This window comes from Marmota flaviventris, chromosome 17 (genome assembly GCF_047511675.1).
Source record: "Marmota flaviventris isolate mMarFla1 chromosome 17, mMarFla1.hap1, whole genome shotgun sequence".
Lineage (NCBI taxonomy): Eukaryota > Metazoa > Chordata > Mammalia > Rodentia > Sciuridae > Marmota > Marmota flaviventris.
Genome location: NC_092514.1, coordinates 37,001,444 through 37,017,056, shown reverse-complemented (window position 1 = coordinate 37,017,056; position 15,613 = coordinate 37,001,444). Strand labels below are relative to the sequence as shown.

Sequence of the window (15,613 nt, the reverse complement as noted above, 5' to 3'; positions counted from 1 at the left end):
AAAATAAATAATAGTAAAGGATATAGCCCACTGAATAAAACAGTAATGAGATAAGCAAATAAACAAACATAAGATGCAAAAGCAAACTACCACATAGCAAAAGAATGATTGCAAAGCAGAATCACCATTTTGTAGGCATCATAGTGTGATTAATTCAGAACTGGTTAAGACTAATAGCTGAAGGTATGATGAAAAATAATTATTGGCATTATTTTAGAATACTTGCTGACCAGGCATGATACCTGTCGTTCTAGCTACTCAGGAAGCTAAGGAAGGTTGATCAAATGTTTAAGGCCAGCCTGGACAAGTTAGCAATACCCTGTCTCAAAATAAAAAGTTTTAAAAGGGCTGGGTATGTAGCTCAGTGTTAAAAGCATTTGCCTTGCATGTGGAATACTGTTAAAAAATAAAAATACCCAGGCATGGTGGCATATACCTGTAATCCCAGCAACCCAGGAGGTTTGCAAGTTCAAGGCCAGGTTGGGCAATTTAGGGAGACCCTGTCCCAAAATAAAACATAAAAAAGGCTGGGGATGTAGTCAGAAAGTAACCCCAGGTTCAATCCTCAGTACCACAAAATAAACAAATAAAGCTTGTCCATAAAATATTAAGTAATCCAAAAGGAAAGAGGGGAATTTAAGATGAAAAAGTCTGGCAGACACAAACATACCCAACTGATCAAGGTTAACATTCCATCAGTGGGACAGGTGAATGTCACATGCCTCCTTTTTTTTTTTAAAAAAAAAAAAAAAAAAAAATATATATATATATATATATATATATATAAATTACTTGTAGATGAACACAATCTATTTGTTTGTTTGTTTATTTATATCTGGTGCTGAGGATAAAACCCAGGGCATCACACCTATGAGGCAACCGCTTTACTACTAAGCTACAGCCCCAGCCCCTTACGTGCCTCTTTTTGTGATGCGCTGAAAAGATCAGAGCACTAGTCTGTGTAATCCTGACAAGTGTATAAGCTGAGTCTAATCATGAGGAAATCACATGAAACCAGGGTAAAGGTCATCATATATCATGTAAAATCTTCATTCCTTAATAAAAACAGCCAAGGATATAGGAAATCTTGGTGAGGGGGCTATGGGAATCTTTGTAGTATTCTGGCAGCTTTTCCTAAACATAAGGTTTTTTAAATTTTTTTTGTAGTTGTACACAATAACTTTATTTTATTTATTTATTTATTTTTATGTGGTGTTGAGGATCGAACCCAGGGCCTTTCACGTGCAAGGCGAACGCTCTACTGCTGAGCCATAATCCCAACCCCCTAAACATAAGTTTTTTTTCAACACAAATTATTTTAAAAATTTTTTTCATGGTACTCAGATTGATGAACATAAGAATAACTCTAAGAAATCAAAGTAAATAGTTCAAAATAAGAAAACTGATTCCTGAAAACAATTCCGCTAGGTAAAGCAAATGCAGATAAAATAACAGTATACTCAAGCAATTATTTTCCTCATTTCAGACTGTCCTTCAGCAAAAATTTTTTTTTGTGGGAAGAGGGTATTGGGGATTGAACTCAGGGCCTTGAACATACTAGGCATACACTATACTGCAGACCTACTCAACACAGCCCTTTTTGTTTTCAGGTAGAGTCTTGTTAAATTTCTGAGGCTGACCTTGAACTTGCATCCTCCTGCCTCAGCTTTCCAAGTAGCTGGGATTATAGGAGAATAGCTGGGATTACAGGCCTATACCACCATGCTCCACACCCCAATTTTTTTTATTTTAAAAAGCACAGAATCAATCAAGATATTACAAAAGCAAAACAGACTGCTAGAGCTGATCTATAGTTTTTCAACCATAAGCTCTTCAACCTCCTGGTAGCTGCTAATTCATTAACATCTCTATTTCCCCCCATCCATCGACATTTTCCTTTATTAATTTCCCTCCTTAACCAGTTTGGATTCCATGTTTCATCATTAAATACCACTCAACAATCTACTCAATGCAATAGCTTACTTTTTGTGGAGCAGCCATAGTCACAAAATTAGGCTCATAAATTGAATTCACAATATCAGCTCAAAGGGCCCCCAATAACATTTTTCTGTTCCACTTGCTCTCCTACTCTACAAAGACTATTTCAAATCTTCATTCTCTTTGAACTCAGTCCCTGCCTAGTCCTACACCTCACCTTCAACAAGCAATCTCATCTTACACTAGAGAGGAAACAACATATAATGGGTATTTCTTCATCTTCCTATGTAAAAAACACATAATCAGGAAATTCAGCAAATCTATCCTCTCTCTGTCATTTTTTTGTTTTTAGTTGTAAGTGGACACAATAACCTTTATTTTATTTTATGTGGTGCCAAGGACCAACCCAGTGTCTCACACATGATACGCAAACACTACCACTAAGCTATAGCCATAGTCCCAGCCCTGTCTCTCTCCTCTTAAAATAGGAAAGTTGCTCTCTATAACACAAGGCTTATTCCTCTAAAATAACTTGAAACTGATTCCATGTAATTGTCCCAACAAACCCTAAAGATTTCTCTTATATGCTCAGCTTCTCCTTAATCCTCCTCTGTGACTTTTAAACAAGATCAAACCTCTCATTAAATTAAAAAGTCCTGACTTGGCTCAGTGGTATACACTTCTAATTCCAGAAACTTGGAAGGCTGGGCAAGAGGATCTAAGTTTGAGGCCAACCTCAGCAACTTATCGAGGTCCCAAGCAATTTATCAAGATGCTATTTCAAAATTAAAAGTCAAAAGGGCTGGGTAGGGGCTGAGGTTATGGCTCAGAGGTAGAGCGCTTGCCTTGCTTGTGCAAGGCCCTGGGTTCGATCCTCAGCACCACATAAAAACATAAAAATAAAAAGTTATTGTGTACAACTACAAAAAAATAAATATTAAAAAAAAAAAGGGGACTGGGGATATGGCTCAGTGGTTAAGCACCCCTGGGTTCAATCCTCAGTCACAAAACAAAAAACTCCACCATTTCAAAATATACATTAAAGGCCAAATGTGGTAGCACATGCCTATAATCCTAGCTACCTGAAAGGCAAGACAAGAGGATCACAAGTTCCAGATCAGCCTAGATAATTGAGACCTTATCACATACACACACACACAAAAAAATTTTTTTAAAGGGCTAGAGGTATAGTTCAGGGGTAGGGCATTTGCCTAGCATGTGTGAGGCCCTGGGTTCTATCCCAGAACTTAAAAAACAAAAACCAGAATCTTTAAAAATTAAGAAATTAAATTAATTGAGTAGAGTAGGTTTTAGAGACCCTGCTGCCCAGGCCACTTGAAGCTGTGTCCTAGGAGGCACAACAACCAGGGTACAGGTAGAGTGAATAAAGGGCTGGGAAGGGCCACTCCTGTTGATATAGCCTTGTTCACACCTTTTCTAATAAACTGGGGCTGGGTTAAAAAAAAACAGAAGAAGAAGAAATTGAGCCAGCGCAGTGATGCACACCTGTAATCCCAATGGCTGGGGACGCTGAAGCAGGAGAATCACAAATTCAAAGCCAGCCTCAGCAATTTAGCAAGGCCCTAAGTAACTCAGCAAGACCCTATCTCTAAATAAAATACAAAAAGGGCTGGGGATGTAGCTCAGTGGTTAAATGCCCCTGGGTTTAATCCCTGGTATCAAAAAGAAAAAAAAGAAGAAATTAAGTGAATTGACAGATTATAGGATATACAGGATAAAGATGAATTAATTATCTATAAAGAAATAAACAGTTCACAATAGCTAGACTGTGGAACCAACCTAGATGCCCTTCAATAGATGAATGGATAAAAAAAATGTGGCATTTATACACAATGGAGTATTACTCAGCACTAAAAAATGACAAAATCATGGCATTTGCAGGGAAATGGATGGCATTAGAGCAGATTATGCTAAGTGAAGCTAGCCAATCCCTAAAAAACAAATGCCAAATGTCTTCTTTGATATAAGGAGGGCAACTAAGAACAGAGCAGGGAGGAAGAGCATGAGAAGAAGATTACCATTAAACAGGGATGAGAGGTGGGAGGGAAAGGGAGAGAGAAGGGAAATTGCATGGAAATGGAACGAGACTCTCATTGTTAAAAAAAATTACATGTAAGAGGAAGTGAGGGGAAAGGGGAAAAAAAACAAGAGAGAGAAATGAATTACAGTAGATGGGGTAGAGAGAGAAGATGGGAGGGTAGGGGAGGGGAGGGGGGATAGTAGACGATAGGAAGGGCAGCAGAATACAACAGACACTAGTATGGCAGTATGTAAAAATGTGGATGTGTAACGGATGTGATTCTGAAATCTGTATACGGGGTAAAAGTGGGAGTTCATAATCTACTTGAATCAAATGTATGAAATATGTCAAGAGCTTTGTAATGTTTTGAACAACTAATAATAATTTAAAAAAGAAACAAACAGCCAGGAGCAATGGTGCACACCTGTAATCCCAGGGATTTCGGAGGCTGAGGCAGAAGTGTCCTAAGTTCAAGGCCAACCTTGGCAACTTAGTGAGAGACCCTACCTCAAAATAAAAAACAAAAAGGGCTGTAGCCCACTAGCAGAGTACCCCTGGGTTCAGTCCTCAGTATCAAAAAATCTAAAATTAGAGAAATAAACAACTAGAAAATAAAAAATGTACCATTTACAATGAAAATTAAAAAATAGTACCATTATGATGAAAATAAAAAAATAGTATCATTTACAATAACATCAAATAATGAAATACTTAAGAGATCCATTTAACAAAATGTGTACAAAATTTCTACACTGAAAACTATAGCACATAGTCAAAAGAAATTTCAAACTAAGAAAGATGTACTATGTGCCCAGATCAGATAATTCAATATCATTATCTCTAAATCAATTTTTTAAAGTCAACAGAAATATTGGAATCATGATATTTTTTTTTTTTCGTGTTTATTTATTTACTTGCATATTGGGAATTGAACCTAAGAGTACTCTACTACTAAACTACATCCCCAACACTTTTTTTAAAATATTTTTTTAGTTGTATATGGACACAAGATCTTTATTTTTATTTGTTTATTTTTATGTGGTACTGAGGATCAAACCTAAGGTCCCATGCATCAGAGGTGAGTGCTCTACCACTGAGCTACAACCCCAGCCCTTTTTATTTTTTTAAATTTTGAGACAGGGTCTCACTAATTTGTCCAAGCTGGCAAATTACAACTTGAATCTCTCATTCTATTCTCATTCTATTCTCTATGCAGTTGTTAGATTAATTCAGCAGGCACATTAAACTTCCAAAATCCAATTCTGCTTATATCTGTATTATGCTTAAAACCCTTTGGCTACTTCTTTTTGTTCTTAGTATAATCAAAATCCTTTTAGACTGCCTCCAAGATCCTATAATGGCTAGCACCCACCTCTCCAGCTTAATCTCATATTCTTCCCACCCTTGCTCTCTGTGTTCAAGTCACACTGGTATTATTTCAATCTTTGGAAACTCCCATGTTCCGTCTAGCTACAAGTACTTTGACACAGATTGTTCTCTCTGGCTGGAACACTGTTTCTCCCCCTGATGAACTCCTGATATTCCTTTAGATTTCAGTTCAGGTATCATTTCCTGTACAAAGCCTTCCTTGATCAAACCAAACTTCCTTAATATAAACTCTAATAGCATTTTGTACCTCTCTTTAGCACAATGCCAATTTTTCATTTGTTGACCTAATATTTAATTATAGAAACAATCTTTTATTTAATTTTTTTTTAGAGAATTTTAATATTTATCTTTTTTTAGTTTTCGGCAGACACAACATCTTTGTTTGTATGTGGTGCTGAGGGTCGAACCCTGGCCGCGCGCATGGCAGGCAAGCGCGCTACCGTTTGAGCCACATCCCCAGCCCTAAACAATCTTTTATTTAGTCTATAATCCTCATGAGGACAGGGGGATTCTGTCTTCTTCCCCAGAATATACCTAGTGCCAAAAATACTGCATGGCACACAGTAGCTATATAAATATTTACAGAACGTTCATAATCACTCTTTTATATTTTTGTTTTGTTTATTTACTATTCTCATTTTATGTCTAGAGATGACCACAAAGCATTTGTAAATAATCAGGATCATAGCAGTGGTAGCACTGTCAGGAGTGTCATCTTTTTCAGGGTTGGAGGTAGGGTACTAGGGATTGAACCCAGGGGCAATTTACCACTGAGTCACATCCCCAGCACTTTTTATGTTTTATTTTGAGACAGGGTCTTGCTAAATTGCTGAGGCTGGTTTTGAAGTCACGATCCCCCGCTTCAGCCTCCCAAGCAGCTAGGATTACACACATGTGCTACTGCCGGACTCCGCTCTAGTGTCATCTTTTAAAATGGACTTATAAAGCTCCAAATGATAATATACATGCTTTCTCACCAAAATAAATGAATAAATACAAAATGTATTCCATAAAATATTTTGGTATTTTAAAACTTACATTGGACTTACCTGCTCTCTTCCAAACCAACGTCAGGATCAGCTGTTTTTGGAACCTTTCTGGCAATAAATAAAGGGGCAACTTTCATTTTTCCTTAAAAAAAAAAAAAATAATAACTTCAGTTAGTATCAATGCTTACAATCTCCACTTATTTTCCGCTACTTTCAAAATTATATCTTTTTAGAATTCTAAAAATTAAAAAACAAATTCCCCCTGGTACTGAGGGGTGCTCTACCACTGAGGTGCATCCCAAACCCTTGTTATTTTTTACTGAGACAGGGTCTCACTAAATTGCCCAGGCTGGCCTCAAACATGTGATCCTCCTTCGTCAACCTTCCAAGTAGCTGGGATTATAGGTGTGTATCACCACGCCTGGTTAATTATAAAATTTCTATATAATGATCTATTCCTTCAACATGGCAATATAGGAATCTCCTTGGAAGCTTTTATTTGTGACTAAAGATTCCCACAACCTACCTCTAGAGATTCTTGTTCAATATAAATAGGAAAAGATCTAAAGCATTAATAAAAGTTTTGATTTAGCCAGATAATTTTTAAAAAATATTTTTACTTGTTGATGGACACAGTACCTTCATTTTATTTATTTATTTATTATGTGGTGCTGAGGTTCCTCACACATACTAGGCAAGTGCTGTTCCCCTGAGTTACAACCCCAGCCCTTAACCAGATAATTTTGATGATCAGTTAAGTTTGGGAAACACTAACTTAAATAAATAAATATAATAGAGATGCAGTAAGTTAAAATATACTTACAGACAAACTTAAAATTGTGAACAAAGCTGGGCACAGTGGCGCACACTTGTAATCCCAGCTGCTTGGGGAAGCTGAGGCAGAATAGTGAGTTCAAAGTTAGCCTCAGCAACTCAGAGAGGCCCTAAGCAACTCAGCCAGATCCTGTCTTTAACACACACACACACACACAAAAAAAAAAAAACTGGGGATGTGGCTCAGAGGTTGAGTGCCCCTGGGTTCAATCCCTGGTATCAAACAAACAAACAAAAAAAAGTGAAAAAAAAAAAAAAAATGACTATTTTCCCTCTGAAAGACTCTTCACTATATCAAAATTTTGCTTATTAAAAAGGAAATAATAATATAATTAAAATTATCCATTTTACAAAAGAGACTAAATTTCCATCGTGAGTACAGTCAGAATGATCTCCCCAAAGGTTCTACTATTCATTATAAATGGTATTAAATCTGATTACCAGGTACATTTTTAGGAGACTTGTCAAGCTTTTTTCCTAGCACATCGTTCAAACACTGAAGTTTCTTCTGATTTTTCTCTGATGTCTTTAAAGAAGTAGGACTTGAATCTATTATTATAACATCCTAAAATAAAATAAGAAAAAAAATTAAATACAGTATTTCTCCTTACAGGGGATATATATTCCAATAATTCCAGTGGATGCCTAAAATCTCAGACAGTTCAAACCCTACATATACTAGGTTTCTTTTTTATACGTACTTAACTTATCACATACTGTTGCTGTTATTTTTGTAGCTTGAGATGAGAGCAAAACTAGAATGAATTTCTTTTTACTTTTTCATAATTTTACAGATAAAAAAATTCCTTCTTATTTTTACCTTTTCACTTAAAAAAAAAGCTTGGCTCTTTTTTGACATATTCAATTGCTAGCCTCCCTACTCTTGCATTTTGGGGCCATTATTAAATAAAATAAGGGTACTTGAACACAAGCACTACAATACTGCTTCAGATGATCTGATAACTGAAATGACTACTAAATGATTAATGGGCAAGTGGTATGTAGAACATGGATATACTGATCTGCACTGTCCTAGATCAGACAGAGTGGAACAGCACAAAATTTCATTAAGCCACTCAGACCCTAATTGCTTATTTCTGGAATTTTTTATTTATTATTTTCAGACCATGATTGATCATAGGCAACTGAAATCGTTGAAAGCAAACACAGGTAAGGGAGCTATTATAAATCATACAACCAATGTCATTAAAATATACAAAAGGTTATAGTGATAGAAACCATAGATCTGGCAATTAAATTAGCAGCTCCATGTATCTCCTACTGGACATTATTTGATTGAAAAGAAAAAACATGATAGAATGATAGGAGTATATGTTTACATCATACAACTTTATATGATAGCAAATAGTAGTTTTAATATGACCATGGGACTTCATTTTAAAAGAAGCCACTTTTCCAAAAAAGAAGGATCAATATGGCCAAGCTATAAAAATTCTAGCCATATCCTTTTTAGAACTATACATCCTAGAAATTAATACGAAGTTTGTTATTTTCCTGTGGTCAGCATATATTTATTGAACACCTACTATATGTGAGTTAATATAGGAGGCTCTGGGAATACACAGACAAATAATACTCAATTGTCTGCTTTAAATGTTACAAAAAGGATTAGGAAAGAGAGAACTAGTACATGAGTAGATAGTTTAGCTCTAACTTAGGGTGTTGAGGGCAGTATCTGCTAAAGAACAAAAAACCCATGAAAATAAAATACATATAGGAAAGGAAGCTATTTGTCTCAAAAGCATCAGCACAGCTTTCAAAGAAAGGTGGTAGAATTTACATACTATTATTTATAATAGCCAGAAAGAAACAACCCAAATGTCCACCAAATGGTGAATGAGTAAATAAAATATAGTATAAACTCGGGGAAATTATTTGGCAATAAAAAGGAACACTTAGGCTACAACATGGATGAATTTTTCTAACATATACTAATGAAAGAATCTGAACAAAAAGGACCACATGTTATATGATACTGTTTTCATGAAATGTTTTGAATAGGCAAGTTCATAAAAATAGAAAGCAGATTAGTATTGGCAAGGGCGGGGGAATGGGAGGATTAGGAATTGACAGCAAAGAGAGACTGGATGTCTTTTAGGGGTAATAAAAGTGCTCTAAAATTGATTATTATGAATGTATAACTGTGAATATACTATAAGGCACTGAATTACGCACTTTAAATGGTGAATTATATGGTATGTGAATTAATCTCAATAAGCTTTATTTAAAAAAAAAAAAGAAGATAGTGTCACTTTAGCATAATCTTTAAGGCTGAGCAAGAAATCTCAGGTAGAAAAGAATACTTGGAATATGTATCTCAAGATGAGAAAAACACAATGAAATCAGTGAAAATTGTACCACTTGAGGAAGAAATGAATAATTTAGTGTGACTGGAGTAAAGAACTGTTTCGAAAAACGGGAAGAGCCGGTTCAGGTATGGAAGATTTTCAGTTGACTTGAGAAAGATTCAGGTTGTATTTTGTAAGCAAAAGAAAGCCAAAGGCTTCTAAAGCAAAACTGAAAAGGATATTCTGTCTTCCACTTCAAGGCTATCATATAATGCTACCTATGACCTTATAAAGTTTCTTTCTCTCACTCCAAGCAAAATAGGACAGAATTAATACTATAGATATTTATAGTACTTACTTCTGTTTTTGGTGGTTTCTCTCCTTCAGGAAGCCTCTGATGTCTAGAGGAACGCCTTAAAGGTATCACTGTTTCTTCAGTAGCCTTTGACCTACAGATGTGTAAAGCTTTTGCTTTTTCGATCAATTGTTTTGCTTTTGATATATTTTTTTGAGTTTTGCTTGCCTAGACAAAAATTTGATATATTAATTTAGCCATGGCAAATATTTTATATTTAATAATAGAAAAAAGTATATAATAATAGGAAAATATAATTGTAAATCAAATAACCAAGAAAGAAATGGTTATCACACCTTACTAGGAACCTTAAAATGAAATGTATGTAGTTATGATTAGTTTACTTTTCCTATTTGAAATTATCTTGATAAATATTTACTTGTAGGCAAAACACCTAGAAGCATGTCTGTAATATAGATTAGGATTGATGGTTATTTTCTCATCATCTTCATGGCAATATATTCCTTTATTTTAGTCACCAAAATCAGGTAAAATAGTTTCCAAATATAAATAGTCACTCAGTCTACTGTATGCAAAGCTCTGAATTGGATACCATAAAAGAAAAAAACATAGTACATGAACCTTGACCTCTAGAAACTTTTATATGGCAGGGAAGAAAGTAAAAACATACTGGCAATAACATAGTATATGCTATTGTGTGTATGTATATATCTTATATATACACAGAAAACAAGAACACAGAAAGACAGACTGGGAGAATGATACATACTAGATACATAAAAAAATAAGCCATAGGAGTTTAGGAGTAGAGAGTATTTTAGGCTGGATCCTTTGGAGTGAGGCTGAAAAGGTATTATGATATGTAAAATGGTACTAGCCAAGAATAACATCTGTCTTTCAATCTTGGCTCTGCCATTGATGTATAATGTGACCTTGTACATTCAAATATTATCTTCCAGAGAATGTGCTTCTCCATTCCGAATTCCTTGAATCTTTTCATTGGGATTAAAAACATATACAAGCCAGGCACAGTGATGCACACCTGTAATCCCAGCAACTTGAAGGATTGAGGCAGGAGGACTGCAAGTTCAAGACTAACTTCAGCAATTTAGCAAGGTCTTAATCATTTAGCCAGACCCTGTTTCAAAATAAAAATAAAAAGTGGGTGGGGGACAGGAGTGGATGGTGCATGCCTATTATCCCAGCGGCTCAGGAGGCTGAGACAAGATGATATTGAGTTCAAAGCCAACCCCACAATTTAGCGAGGCCCTAAGCAACTCAGTGAGCTCCTGTCTCAAAAAATAAAAAGAGATGGGGATATGGCTCAGTGGTTAAACAACCCTGGGTTTAATTCCCAGTACCCAAAACAAACAAACAAACCATATATATATAGCAAAATGCCAAAGAGTTTACTTTATGTGATTCCTTTAAAAAGAATATATCTAGGGCCAGGGATATAGCTCACTTGGTAGAGTGCTTGCCTCACATGCACAAGGTCCTGGATTCAATCTCCAGCCCCCGCCCCCAGAATATATCTAATCACAGAAGAATAAAGTTTAAGGAAAGGGGCTGGGGTTGTGGCTCAGCGGTAGAGTACTCGCCTAGCTTGTGTGAGGCCCTGGGTTCGATCCTCAGCACCACATAAAAATAAATAAATAAACAAAGATATTTTTTTAAAAAAGTTTAAGGAAAATTTAACTATTAGTATTATCTAAATGGATAAACACCAAGCTTTTAGTGCTCTTAGGAAAACCAGTTTACTATTTATTTTCATAGAAACATGATACATTTCTCCCAGAAAATTATTAAGATTTTTCTCCTAAAGCTAGGACACAGTGATAAGGCTTCTGAGAAAAATCACAGTCCTCTGTTAAGAGGTTCATTGACAGACTATGAAATAAAATAATTGATCCAGACCCAATTTGGACACATTCACAAGATTTGTCTTGCTGGATTTACTGAATCCCAATTCTAAGAAATACATAGGACAAACCAACGCACAGTACTTCCAAAATTAAAGTTGGAAGTTGTCCTTTAGAATTAAATAAAAAAGAACATGATGTATGCAATAAAGTTGACTTCAGACTTTTAACCGTTAGCTGTGGTATAATCAGCTGGCATCTAGAGTGCTTTCCAACAGGGTAAGGATCATCTAATTACTTACAATTATTATACCATCATTGGGCTGATAATTTTGTTGTGGAGAGCTGTGCTATGCATTTATTATAGAATGTTTAGCAGCAATCCTGGTCTCTCTCTCTAAGAAACCAGTTGCACTCCCACTCCTCTAGTGATGCCAACCAAAAATGTTCACAGACATTGCTAAATATCAATCGCAGGGAGGAAAAAAGTCACTTCCCTTGAAAAATAATTCCTCTAAAGAAATAGGTAGGAGCTAGGGATATAGCTCAGTTGGTAGAATGCTTGCCTCACATGCCAAGGCTCTGGGTTCAATCCCCAGACCCACCAAAAAAAAAAAAAATGCTAGGAATGTAGCTCAATGATAGCACCCCTAGGTTCATTTCCTGGTACCAAAAACAAAAAACAAAAAAAAAAAAAAAAAGAAAGAAATAGGTAGGAGATATATATAGATGTGTGTGTGTGCGTGTGTGTGCACACGTGCGTGCGTGCGCACACACACACACACACACACACACCCCACATATGAACAGTATAGTTGCTTCTGCAAAAAAGCTGCTTGTCCCCACTATGGGAGAATTGGATTGTCTTCAGAGTGAATCGATGTGTGCATGTTCCAGAAAAGCCACCAAGTGATTCTGATACAATCCTTGAGTCAAAACTACTACTGCTAGGAGCTGAGGCTACAGCTCAGTGGCACAGTGGTTGCCTTAGCACATGTGAGGCTCTGGGTTTAATCCTTAGCACCACATAATAATAAATAAAGACGTTTTGTCCATCTATAAGTACACAATATAAAGAAGAAGAATCTTTTAAAAACTGCTACAAAAGCTTGCTATCTCTTGGTTTTATTTAACAACTGTCATTTTTGATTTCTTATCACATTGTAGGCATTGTGCTTAGTACACACATTATTAATCTCATAAAGTAAATATTATTTTTTTAAAATATTTTTTGTCCTCTGCTGCTTCTTTTTTATTTATTTATTTATTAATATTTATTTTTTAGTTTTCGGCGGACACAACATCTCTGTTTGTATGTGGTACTGAGGATCGAACCCGGGCCGCACGCATGCCAGGCGAGCGCGCTACCGCTTGAGCCACATCCCCAGCCCCAAAAGTAAATATTATTTAACCTTATAGTATAGATGAAGAAACTTGTTAGTTCATGAAATGAGGAAACTCCAGCACCACACACACACACACACACACACACACACACACACAAAATCTAAGCACAGAAGAATAAAGTTTAAGGAAAAAAAAAAAAACCTATTAGTATAATAGGTATACAATCCAATTCTCTCATAGTGGGGACAGACAAGCAGCTTTATTCTGCAGAAGCAACTAAACTGTTTGTGTGTGTGTGTATATATTTCCTACCTATTTCTTTAGAGGAATTGTTTTTCAAGGGAGGTGATTTTTCTCCTCTCTGCAATTGATATTTAGCAATATTTGTGGACATTTTTGGTTATCATCACTAGAGGAGTAGGAGTGCAACTGGTTTCTTAGAGGTAGAGACCAGGGTTGCTGCTAAATATCCTATAATAAATGCATAGCATAGCTCTCCACAACAAAATTATCCAGCCCAAATATCTAGGTTGAGGAACCATGTTTCAAAAAATCTAAATTCGGGCTGGGGATGTGGCTCAAGCAGTAGCGCTCTCGCCTGGCATGCATGCGGCCCGGGTTCGATCCTCAGTACCACATACAAAGATGTTGTGTCCGCCAAAAACTAAAAAATAAATATTAAAATTCTCTCTCTCTAAAAAAAAAAAAAAAAAAATCTAAATTATAGATATAAAATAGAAATACAGTTATGACCTATAGGTATGATTTAATGCATCCTATGTAGAAATCCTAACCTTCAGTGTGATAATATTAGGAGGTAGGGCCTTTGAGAGGTAATTTGGTTATAAGGATAAAGCCCTCTCTTGGCTTGCTCTCTGCCATTTGAGGAAGATGGCAGCGCGTTACACATAAGGTACTAGGTCTCTGCTGGGACCTTGATCTTGGACATCCCAGTTCCCAGAACCGTGAGAAATAAATTTCTGTTGGTTAAGCCCCAAAGTATATGTAATTTTGTGGCAACAGCACAAACGAAGATATGCAACCACAAGGAAAATAATTGGAATGTAAGTCAATAAGAAAGTATTTTCTAAGGAAATTATACTTTCTTTCTCAACTGCTTTCATCTCACAATAAGAGTTTTTAATATCTTAAAGCATTATCTAGAGGAATGGGATAATAGTGAAAAATAATACAAGGTCATAATTAACCAATGTACGAAATATGAATCTTTTGGCTTATTACCTCCACAGTACTTAGTACCATGGGTTTTTTGCTTTTTTTTTTTTTAAAGAAAATAAGAGCCAAGTGTGGTGGTGCACAGCTGTAAACCCAGCAACTCAGGAGGCTGATGCAAATTCAAGGCCAGCCTGAACAATCTATCTCAAAATAAAATTAAAAGGATTGGGGATAGATAGCACAGTGGCAGAGCCCCGACCCATAGAATCAAACCCCAGTACCACAAAATTATAAATAAATAAATAATACATAGAACATAAAAAGGAAATAGTTATCATTTATAGGACTCCAATATTTTAATTACCTTTCTATTTTGAGAAGTAAAATCTCCACCAGTTGCCTCTGATTTCTTAGACTTTTTATTATATTTTTTCTTAGTTTTTTTGGGAGTACTAATTCTGGTAAATTTCATTCTGAAAAAAAGATGAAGTATTTAGAAACATTTTCATGACTATAACGTGTAAAATTCTTAGTTAAATATAGGAATAAACCAAGTAACACTCCAATTTCTCGACTTAATTATAATAAGACAGAAGGAAAAAAAAAACAATTCTTAACAATTTGATTCAAAAGTAGTCAAACTTGCTGGGTATGGTGACACACACATGTAATCCAGTAACAGGGGAGGCTGAGACAGGAGGATTGCAAGTTCAAGATGAGTCTCAGTAACTTAGCGAGGACCTAAGCAACTTAGGAAGACCATGTCTCAAAAAAATAAAAAGGGTTGAGGATATAGCTCAGTGGTAAAGCAGCCCTGGATTCAATCCCAGGTACCTAACAATCATAATCATAATAAAAATCATAATCATAATTTTTTTGGGGGGAAGCCAAAGTTTACTATTTGTTAATTCCTTTAGAAATAATAAGCCTTAGGCCAGGTATGGTGGTGCTCTCCCTTATTTCTAATGGCTTAGGAGGCTAAGGCAGGAGGATCACAAGTTCAAAGCCAGCCTCAACAACTTAGCAAGGCCCTAAGCAACTTATTGAGATCCTGTCTCAAAATAAAAAGGGCTGAGACTGTAGCTCAGTGGTAAAGCACTCTTGGGTACCAAAAAAAAAAAAAAAAAAAATTATCCTCTAGGATCATTCTTAAATTTATCCAGAAGCAGCATGCAAGTATATACTTCTTCACAAATGTGTCCGTTTATTCAACAAGTTAATACTCCATGATTTATTTTTAATCTCATTTGCTAAATGAACAGAAGACATATTTGAAGCATAGTTTTTCAGGGATTATCAACTATGACAATTAAGAGTTTAAAACTCATCTAAAATACATCTAGAACTTTTCTGAAATTATGACTGATTATAAATTACATGTGAGAAACAAAAAGCATTTTGAAATCCTTTTC

General features: G+C 35.7%; 1 protein-coding gene across 1 annotated transcript in view; it reads right to left on the bottom strand.

Annotated features, from left to right (window-relative positions):
• The window catches only part of Atad5 (ATPase family AAA domain containing 5), a 57,822-nt gene that overhangs the window by 33,789 nt on the left and 8,420 nt on the right, over window positions 1-15,613 (bottom strand). Inside the window, exons 3-6 of the mRNA XM_027924180.2 lie at window positions 14,566-14,674; window positions 9,859-10,023; window positions 7,633-7,756; window positions 6,418-6,499 (exon numbers count right to left, since the gene is read on the bottom strand). Of these exons, the coding sequence (XP_027779981.2) occupies window positions 6,418-6,499; window positions 7,633-7,756; window positions 9,859-10,023; window positions 14,566-14,674 (480 nt within the window). The remainder of the gene's footprint in view (window positions 1-6,417; window positions 6,500-7,632; window positions 7,757-9,858; window positions 10,024-14,565; window positions 14,675-15,613) is intronic.